The sequence below is a fragment of the Athene cunicularia genome, assembly GCF_003259725.1.
Source record: "Athene cunicularia isolate RWA chromosome 3 unlocalized genomic scaffold, athCun1 chr3_part1, whole genome shotgun sequence".
Classification (NCBI taxonomy): domain Eukaryota; kingdom Metazoa; phylum Chordata; class Aves; order Strigiformes; family Strigidae; genus Athene; species Athene cunicularia.
Genome location: NW_020799097.1, coordinates 79,201,437 through 79,212,069, shown reverse-complemented (window position 1 = coordinate 79,212,069; position 10,633 = coordinate 79,201,437). Strand labels below are relative to the sequence as shown.

General features: G+C 47.0%; 1 protein-coding gene across 1 annotated transcript; it reads left to right on the top strand.

Moving 5' to 3' along the window:
* Positions 1 to 895: 895 nt before the first annotated feature.
* On the top strand, positions 896 to 5,039 carry DLL1 (delta like canonical Notch ligand 1; the record flags this gene model as incomplete). Its single annotated transcript, XM_026844572.1, has 7 exons — positions 896 to 981; positions 1,452 to 1,582; positions 1,723 to 1,892; positions 2,031 to 2,247; positions 2,943 to 3,735; positions 3,856 to 3,970; positions 4,361 to 5,039. Coding segments are annotated over 7 exons (1,518 nt in total), but the record flags the coding sequence as incomplete, so codon positions are not given.
* Between the last annotated feature and the right edge of the window lie 5,594 nt (positions 5,040 to 10,633).

Sequence of the window (10,633 nt, the reverse complement as noted above, 5' to 3'; positions counted from 1 at the left end):
TCGTCGTCTTGCCCCAGCTCCATTCTTTCCAACTTGGAGGCGATCTGATTATCAGCGCCGATTCTTTCTTTCTTTTTCTTCTCCCCCCCCCTTCCCCTCACATGCCATTGTCTCTGGCTGGCTTTGTTGAATTAAAACTTTGCAGTGCCTGCTTAATGAGTTCCATAACCAGGCGAAGTAATGAGCAGAAGTCCTTTTTTTCCCTTCCCTCATCCTCCCTCCTGCTGGCCCGCTTACCTCTTTTACCAGAGCTGCACCCACCCGCCCGCCCCTTTTTGGAGCGGGGCGGAGCAGGGAGGGGGGGAAGGAGGGAGGAAGAACTTTAGACTTATTTATTTGAATAAGAAAAAAAAAAGTTTTTTTGCACCGAAATCACGCGCGTGCCATAGATTAGCTGTGGGCAGGGATAGGCTGCTCGGCCGCCGGCCGCCGGCCCCATTGGCTCCGGGGCCGGGGTATTGTTGCAGTGGGGCAGCTGCTGGGAGAGAATAGACAATAGAGCAGCTGTCTTGCACTGGCACCCTGCACACCAGCTGTCCACTCTTATCTGCACACACACTTTCGGGGGATATTAAGAGGTGGAGCTGTGTGCATAGAATTGGAAAAAAGGACTTCTGACCCTCACTGGGAAGGGAAGGGGGGTGAGGGGCTTTGGGGAAGGGAGCAATTGTGAGCGCTCTTTTGTCTGTGTGCAACTGTATTAAGAAGAATGCTCATCCCCGGCGATAAGTAAAGTGCCCAGTTACGAGGCGAGATCAATACCCCTGCAGACTCCAGAGATTAACTCTGCTGCGCTTAACTGCCCCGACCTAGTAAAAGGGGCTCGCTCCCCACCTGCAAGGTGCTCTAGGGGTCGGACTTGTAAAAAGGAGGGATTCGGCCCTGGTGCTGATGTCTCTCCTTGCTTGGTTTGTTTACAGCGATTTGTTTGCCTGGATGCGATGAGCAACACGGCTTTTGCGACAAACCTGGGGAATGCAAGTAAGTTCCCCACTCCCTTCTTTGTCTTTAATGTTGATCCTCTGGTGTTAACTAAGCCATTGGTCATTTGAAGGGTTGGTTTAAATGCCTTCTTCATATGAGATGGTAATTCTAGAAATCCAGGTGATGCCAGATCAAAGTATTAATCTACAAGTCAAACATCAGTGTCATTAATATTAACCTAATGAGTTTACAGTGCTATGTGTAAGGTTTAGCTGTTTGTTATTAGAGTAAACAAATTAACTACCTGGAACCATGGCTCTATCTAAGGAAGTGGAAGAAATAGCTGGGACTGGTGAAATCTGATGCTATGGTTGGACTTGGTGACTTTCTCACATGAAGGATCACTGAGGGCTTTTAGGAAACTTGATCCCTGGCATCAGTGTGTTTGCAGAGTTTGCGATAGGGTTTCCAACTGTGAGAAGTCTAAATCTGATGAGACTTTGTTGTTGTTTTTTTTTTTTTTTCAGATGCAGAGTGGGTTGGCAGGGGCGATATTGTGATGAGTGCATCCGATACCCTGGCTGCCTTCATGGTACCTGTCAGCAGCCGTGGCAGTGCAACTGCCAGGAAGGCTGGGGTGGCCTTTTCTGCAACCAGGGTGAGTTCTCAGTCCTTGCCTGAGCATCTGTTTTAAAACACAGAAAGCAAGTGGCTATTTCCAGCTCACCCACCCTGTGCTAGCCTTGCAAAATAGCAAGTATCTTGACTGCCCTCTTTTTGAAAAAAAATCTTTTACAGACCTGAACTACTGCACCCACCACAAGCCCTGCAAGAATGGTGCCACATGCACCAACACTGGTCAGGGGAGCTACACTTGTTCTTGCCGACCCGGGTACACAGGCTCTAACTGTGAGATTGAAATCAATGAATGTGATGCCAACCCTTGCAAGAATGGTGGAAGCTGCACTGTAAGTTTGAGTTGCTTGTGCCATCTGAAACCCCAAGGGAGGAGTTAATGTCAGTTTTACTGATTTTCAAAACCCCTTTTGGGATTTCAAAGCAACTTCAGATAAATATTTTGACCATTTCTCATTTCTTCCCCCCAGGATCTTGAGAACAGCTATTCCTGTACCTGCCCCCCAGGCTTCTATGGTAAAAACTGTGAGCTGAGCGCAATGACTTGTGCTGACGGACCATGCTTCAATGGTGGGCGATGCACCGACAACCCTGATGGGGGATACAGCTGCCGCTGCCCACTGGGTTATTCTGGGTTCAACTGTGAAAAGAAAATCGATTACTGCAGTTCCAGCCCTTGTGCTAATGGTAAGATCAAACATGCAACAGTGACCTTCTGAAAGGAGACCATACAGTTACTTTGGCTTTTGGTCTGGCGTTCATAACAAGGCCCACTGATCAATCACGGTCCATGTCACATCGATAGGTGACTTGGTGGAGGAACTGTACTTAAAAAGTAATGGTGTGGTTTGGCCCACTGCTGCAGGTTGCGTTTTCTCAAGGGTTGACTGTGGCCAGGTAACTTGGCCTGAAGCTTCATGCGCAAAAATGTGGAGGATTTAGACTTACAAATGTTTTGAAAAGACTCAAAATGCCATACAAGTACTAAATATTATTACTTGTAATCTGGTAACAGTAATCTTCCTGTTTTGATTAAACTAGTGAAGACTTTCTTTACTGCATTCCTTGTCATTCATTGCCACTCAAACTCTGTAACCTGAGATTGTGGTGTTAACCTGATCTGGACTAGCTTTGTTGTCCAAGATGAATGAAATGTTAAAAAGGGAATACGATGGAGAATTAAAAATAGAACCAATTAACAAATATCTTTCTTTAAAAAACCCTGTACTTTTAATGGTGGATCAGACTTGGCAAAGGAGGTTGAGCTCATAAAGAGCTTTTCTCAGCTGCTGGTTGTGATGGTCACCCCAAGAGCAACGGGTGGGAGGCTGTCAAGTCTGGCTGCCCACCACTCAGCTCTTATCTCCCTTGATGTCTTGCAGGAGCCCAGTGTGTCGATCTGGGGAACTCCTATATATGCCAATGCCAGGCTGGCTTCACTGGGAGACACTGTGATGATAATGTGGATGACTGTGCCTCCTTTCCCTGCGTCAATGGAGGGACCTGCCAGGATGGTGTCAATGACTATTCCTGCACCTGCCCCCCGGGATACAACGGGAAGAACTGCAGCACCCCGGTGAGCAGATGTGAACACAACCCCTGCCACAACGGGGCCACCTGCCACGAAAGAAACAACCGCTATGTCTGTGAGTGCGCTCGAGGGTATGGTGGGCTCAACTGCCAATTTTTGCTCCCTGAGCCGCCTCAGGGGCCAGTCATCGTTGACTTCACTGAGAAGTACACGGAAGGCCAGAACGCCCAGTTCCCATGGATCGCCATCTGCGCTGGGATTATTCTGGTCCTCATGTTGCTGCTGGGCTGTGCTGCTGTGGTCGTCTGCATCAGGCTCAGAGTGCAGAAGAGGCACCACCAGCCTGATGCCTGCAGGAGTGAGACGGAGACCATGAACAACCTGGCGAACTGCCAGCGCGAGAAGGACATTTCCATAAGTGTCATTGGTGCCACTCAGATTAAAAACACAAATAAGAAAGTAGACTTTCACAGTGATAACTCCGATAAAAATGGCTACAAAGTCAGATACCCATCAGTGGATTACAATTTGGTGCATGAACTCAAGAACGAGGACTCTGTTAAAGAGGAGCACAGCAAATGTGAAGCCAAGTGTGAAACGTATGATTCAGAGGCAGAGGAGAAAAGCGCAGTACAACTGAAGAGGTATCTTTCACATCTGAGTGCAGGGGGCAGCTTGACTCTGAAGCGGGGGGGGCGTGTGTCTCATAGGTAGCATTAAGCAACAGCCATCTGACCTGTGTTGTCTCTTTTTGTCTTCAGTAGTGATACTTCTGAAAGAAAACGACCAGATTCAGTATATTCCACTTCAAAGGACACAAAGTACCAGTCGGTGTATGTCATATCAGAAGAGAAAGATGAATGCATCATAGCAACTGAGGTTAGTATACTGCCTGGCACTTGGAACAGCAGAGAAAAGTCTCAGTGTGCATCCCTTATCTAACACATGTCTGGGCAGCTAAACTCTGTTCCATGGTGCCACAGCGATTTGTACCTGTTGAAATCCAGCCAGCTTGAGTTTGTTGTGCTGTGGATGTTGGAAAGACAATCTCTGACTTGCTGCTGTGGATTTTACAAGTATGATGGCTTTTGCAGACCAGGGTACAATGATAGTGTGGTTGTGGTCTGCTGACCTACCTCTTAGCGTGATTCATGCAGACTCTGTTCTTGCCTGGCACAAAAACAGAGTACCAACCCTCTGCAGCCTTACAGCCCACTTCTAACTTTCCATTAACCTTTCCTGATCTCTGCTCGTGTTTTTTCTCACCAGGTGTAAACCAGAGGTGATATGACAAGGTGGTTGTTCAGATCAATTTCAGAGGAGACGTGCCCCGATGAATGCTGCTGAAAGAGGAATGGGAGATAGATTCCTTCACTGACTGCTGCTGAGAAACTAAATTCAGGCTTGAGCTGGTTCTCTACTGAAGTTAGCAAAGTGACTGCAAAATAAAGAAACAAGATGGACACCAGGCAAGGGTCTGTGTTCAAGGATTACTGTTGCACTGCCTTTTATGAATTTTATCATTGCACTATGGTCAGTTGCTTTTCTATATATATTTAAATGAATGGACTTAATTACTACATAAGAAGCATGCACTGCCTGAAGTGTATATTTTGGATTCTTATGAGCCAGTCTTTTCTTGAATTAGAGACACAAACACTGCCTTTATTGTCTTTTTTGATACTAAAATGTGTTTTTACTAGGTGAGAAAAAGTGTGTTATTTTTTTGAATCTGTAAAAATATTTTCATGATAATTGTAAAGCTTGAGTATTTTGTGATGTTCATTTTTTTATAATTTAAATTTTTTGGTAAATATGTACAAAGGCACTTCGGGTCTATGTGACTATATTTTTTTGTATATAAATGTATTTATGGAATATTGTGCAAATGTTATTTGAGTTTTTTTTACAGTTTTGTTAATGAAGAAATTCATTTTTAAAATATTTTTCCAAAATAAATATTATTAATGATAACCAGACTGCTCTGTTTAGTCTATAACAGAACTTTGCAGCCAGGCACCTGACAGGCTTCTGTGGACTCATGGGTGGGTGGGGTAGGACCCAGACCTATCACAAAGACTGGGGAACAACTTGTTCTGTGTAGACCTCCCATCTTTTCCCTCCTAACCTTCTGAACTGTTGACCTCACAATTGTGCTCACTCCTACCCCAAAGGCGAATGTCTGTCAAAACCTTGAGTAATGTTTGCTCAGTCATGTTGGGCTGTGTATAAACACACATGGCACCACTTCTCAAGGAAGAGCAATGCAAGTGCGCTCTGTCACCCCCCCAGATGTGGGGCTTGTTGTGACTCAGCTCTTCATTTCTCGCGACCTCAAACGCTTACCTGGAGTCCAGGGGAATTTGGGACGCCCACGGCACACCAGTGGGGCCCCAGTTCAGGTCCTTGATGCATACATATGGGATGTGAGCTCCCCAAGTCACACCTGTCAGGGGGTGGCACTTCCCTCTCCAGGAAAGGGTGACACTGAATTGACGGGTGGTCACAACTCTCCTGACTATGATACCTGTCTGAAGTATCAGTTTCATCTTTGGTTTCCACTCTGCCCCTGGTGCCTGCTGCCTTAATTTTGGGGCAGGGTGTGATCCTATCCCCTGGCTTGGCCCTTAATGCTTAGGCAATTTCCTCAATTCAGTTTGCCCTGACTAGCTCTCCTTCACGTTATGCTGTGTGTTAATTACCAGAGGCCCTTCAGAAACAGGCAAAGTGTTCTTCCACTTCAGGAGAAAAAAGGAAAGTCTAGGAAATAATTTCCTTTTTGCTCCATTAAAGCTGAACCCCAATCATTGTGGGCCATATACTGCAGCTTTGGGGAGGCGATGAAGATCCTCTGTTCCCATTCACTTTGGGGGGAGTGTGCTAAACACAGAGTGGGACAGCAGATATAATTGAAGATATAACCAAGCAATTATCACGTCTGTAAAGTACATATGTAGTCCCCTTGTTTCAGTGTACATAAATACATGGAATGGTACTTTGGTGTGAAGTCATTTGAAAACTCACACTGGCTGCAGGGGCTTGTCTGTCTATAAAGCCTTCTTGCTAAGCCAAACCTTAGACAAGATATACTGACTTTACTTCTCATGAATTGACTAGACAGGGTCATCCTCTCCATTTATCCTGAAGTGTCTTTTTAGGGAAAGTCTTCATGAAGAGAGTGAAGTATTAAAAAGCAGCCCATCAGTGATGGTCTGAAGAGCATTTTCAATTTGAGCAGTAACATAACAAGCTACCAATAACCAGTCAATGCTTCATATATTAAACGAAGCACAATGGTGTGTATAGCAGCAGGTGTTCAGAGCAACATAATCTCACAGACTGGACAAACAAGTGAGCCTTGGTAAATTTTATTGCCATGTCTGTTGTTGATTTGCTCTTCAACCTTGGGAAAATCACTTTGTTTCTCTCTGTTTCCTCTTCTTCCCAAGATTTTTGGAGCAGGCTTGTCTCTTATGATGTATTGCCCTTTGCACAGTCAGTGCCATGGTCTCAGCTGGGCCCTCTTAATGCTGTTTCTGTAGAAACAGCAGTAATGAACGGAAGGTCACTGATGGCTGAGTGCCTCTAGAATCTCAGGTCTTTAGTGCTACATACAGCAAGTGCTATTTTAATATGGTGTTAGGTAAAGGTCTGGAAAAGCACACAGCTCCTTGCTCTTGTAAAGAGGCATAGCATCAGTACCTACTTAACCGCTTAAAAATAAAACAGCTTTGGAAAGCTCAGTTTGTCCAAGTGTGCTAATTACCAGAACTGTTGAGCTTGGTGAGTGAAGGAAAATGTACTGTGGGCAAAGAGAAAGCCATGGTCTTGTTCTTCTGAAGCACTTTCTGAAATGATTGCTGCACAGATGAGCCGAATGGCTTTTTCCATTCCTCTTTTGAGCAGGGTTGGAGCTACTGCCAAATTCAGGATTTATTTCTTGTACAGGATCACTAAGTCCTCCAGACCTGTGTGTGTGTGCATACAGGGGGTCTTAGTGACCAGAACAACTTGAGGCATGCAGTATGGAGCACTGGATTCATGCTCCTCATGTTCAGTACCTGGGCCTTTCTGAGGAAAAGAGTGGATCATCTGGGCAGGGGCTGGAAGTTGTGTGTGTGTTTGTGCAAGGGCATGTGGGCGGCACACACTGGTGCCAAGCCGTGCGTGCAGGTGGTGTGTGCTGTGGGCAAGGGGCGAAGGGACCTGCCCGCTTCCACCCTGCCAGGACTGTGCCCGCCCGAGGACGGGAGCTCTGCTGCCAAAAAGGGGCAGGAACCTCCCTGTCAGCAGGGTCTCCGAAAGGCCTCCCCATTCTAAAACGAGAGGAAAGCCTGCCTGGAGAGGCCGTTTAGCCCAGACAGCTGAGAATTCAGGGCCTGATCCAAAGCCCATTAAAATTAATGGAAAGGCTCCAACGAGCTGTAGCGGACACATGGCACTGTGCCCCTCCTGACACAGCACATCTCTGTCTCCCCCCAGGGAAGCTGTACTTACCGATGCCGTGCATGTTCCCGTGGGTGGAGGATGCTAAAGCCCATGGCTGGTCTAGCCAGGCCTGTCCCCCCGGGTGGCTCACCCCCCCCCCGCCAGCTTGTGCGCTGCACCGGGACCTATGGGGACCTGGGGTCCCTCCTCAGGCTGTCACTGCGGCACCTTGCCTTCATGCCCCCACATCAACCTGCAACATCTCCTCCCTTCTGCCCTGCAGCGGCCAGGAAGGGCTTGGTGTCATTTGGTGCCAGGTCTCAACAGGGTGTTCAGAGAGGACGCCCATCAGCCCACGCCTCTGTCCTCAAACCTGCTTCTCTGTGGCAATGGCATGTGCAGAGCTGGCATGGACAGGATGGGTCAGGAACTTAGAGGCGCTGAAACAGCAGGAGAGCTTAGCTGAAGGGAGGGACTACCTGTCCTGTTTGTGGAAGGGGGCTTTTTAAGTGAGGAAGCTTTGGGTTCAGACAGCATGTCTTAAGTTTAATGCTAAGACATGGGTTTATAAATTACTTTCAACTGATATTTATTCCTTGTACACAGTGGAGGAGGACAGCCTGGGTGTCAGGAAACTTGGGTACTATTCCTGGCTTCACCACAGACCTGATGTGTAACCTTGGGAGAGGAAGGATGGTCTTGTGGTCAAGGCACTGTGGTGGGACTCAGGAGGGCCCCGTTCTATTTCCAGTGCTCCCTCCAGACTTCCTGTGCAACCTTGGACCTGTGTCACTTAATCTTTTTAGGACCTTAGGAAAATGGGGGCCTCTTGGTTGTGCTAAGAGGGAGAAGGTCATTTGTGCTCCTAGAGAGGATACCGCAGTGGTGGTGAATGTTAAAATACTCTCCAAGGCAAGTAAGGCTATTTCCTATCTCTGCATGTCAGAGTGCTTGTCTGCGAGGTGGCGAGCTATTTTTGCAAAGCGCTTTCAGATGCTTGCATGGAATAAAGACCCCTATCACAATTGAAACATCCATCATGTCAGAGAGGATATGCAAACCCCGCACTGGCAGCAAGGAGATAAACTGGCTGGGGGGGTAGGGAGGCAGCTGCAGTGGTGTAAGTGTGTACACAGTGTGTGCAGGAGGGACATGGTGCAGTTGTATGCCCAGGGCACAGAACGGATGCCACACACAGCAGTGTGAACGTGGGGGGCCACAGTGCCATCAGCCTCCTCTCACAGATCAGCATCTGCAATCAAAGTCTGCAGCTGGTTCTTTGTTGTAGAGACTCTCTTCCAGAAAGACTATTTTTCAGGTAGAAATACAGATTAATCATGGCTTGGGACTATGATGGGCTAGGAGAAAAGCTGCAGAGATGATACAGATGGGATCCACTGATAGACCCAGAGAAACTTCCCTATTGTTATGGCCTAACATCCAAAATCACATATTTCAAAGAAAATTACCTGAGAACTACTTCTAGACCAAATCCCAAACTGAGTAGCAATCTCTCATGATGCCTGACATCTACCTGTGTCAAACAAATGGGGAGCCTCTCTATCCTCTTCTCTCCTTAGGAGCCACTTTTTTCACCTGGCTGTTAAGACATGTCTCTCTGCCTGTGTCTCTGTTACCTACTATGCAGATCGAGAACTCAAGAGCCTGGCTGGAAAAGACCCAATGTGCCCTACAAGGCAGATTTTCAGATGAAGCATGAGGCCTGCTATTGTGAAAATGTGATGGCTGATCCTGCTGCTTGCAGTGAGGCAGAGGTGGATGACAGACCCAGTGCTGTGCAGGGGCTGCTGCCTGGTCAGCGAGGCTGGGACAATGGGACTGGAGGTCACAGCATCCTTGTGACAGGTTGGGTTTTTTTCTTAGGAAGAAACATCTCTGGTCTTTTCACCTGCTGCTGCAGTGTCATCTCCTGCACCAATAAATTCAACATTGCTGGGGCTGCTCTCAGGCCCTGGAGACCGTCAGTATGGATTGGTCTGTATCCATAGCACTGAACTGCCTTACTCTCCCAAACCGACTGCATACATCCACACTGCCTGTGAGGGATGGCTCCTGCTTTGTGCCTAGGAACAGCCTGGGACACTGCTAACTGTGGGAGCAAAAGTGTGGCAGGAACCACTGTAGCAATGCAATGATACAGATGATTGTGCTTGAGACACCTGGAGCTGCTGAATTTCCCAACACAGCTGTATCCAGAGTGTCTTAGTGCCGTGTTCAGGAATGCCTTACTCCTTGGCACAGAGGAGGAACATTCTGTGTCAGTTGTGGGGGTAACTGTGAGGGTCAGTGCAGATTCATGTCACCTGCTAGGGGCAACTATATAAACTGGCACTGCTTACTTTAAAGCCTGCTCTGTGTATAGGTTATATATGATCAAAGTGATTTTTTCCATGGTATAAAACTATACCAACTAAGTGACCAGTGTGGATGCAGCTACATTGAAAGAAAGGTCACATACATCAGTGCAGATACTTTCCCTTCCCTTGTTTATTTATCCAAACTGCACAACTAAAAGCAACTTTATACCACTGTGTTAGTATACCTGGCTGTTTGGACAAAGCTTGAGTGCTTACAGGTGCGTGCGTTCAGGACTGCTAGTTAGTGCATGTATCTACGCAAGGTAATTTCCTGGGGCGCTGAAGGCTGAGCAGGAGAAAGGAGCAGGATGAGGGTGTCCTGTGTTCTTCTCTTTTGTAACATCAAACTGGAACTTTGTGAGGACAGCATTTTCTGTGGGAAAAGACAGGGCAGACAGGCAACTCTGACCATCTCTTAGTGCGGGGAGGAAATGTGCTGCAGAGACATTTCTGCATCCAGCTCCCACCATCACCAGGTTGTTCATGCTGGAGGTAGTTGGTGATCATTTCTAACCAGAATTGTTACCTAGCAGAAAATTATGTTTTTCTACAACACTTCAATGTCAATATTTCTATGAAGGAGAGTTTCAGTGAGGAAACTTTCTCAATTATGGTAAACTGAAATACCCTCTTGAAAAGCTCTTAAGAGTTTCACTTTCTTTGTGAAGCAAGATAGCAAAATGACAAGTCCTTCCCAGCAGCACCTCCAGGAAACAGAAAACTCCCCCCCCCCCCC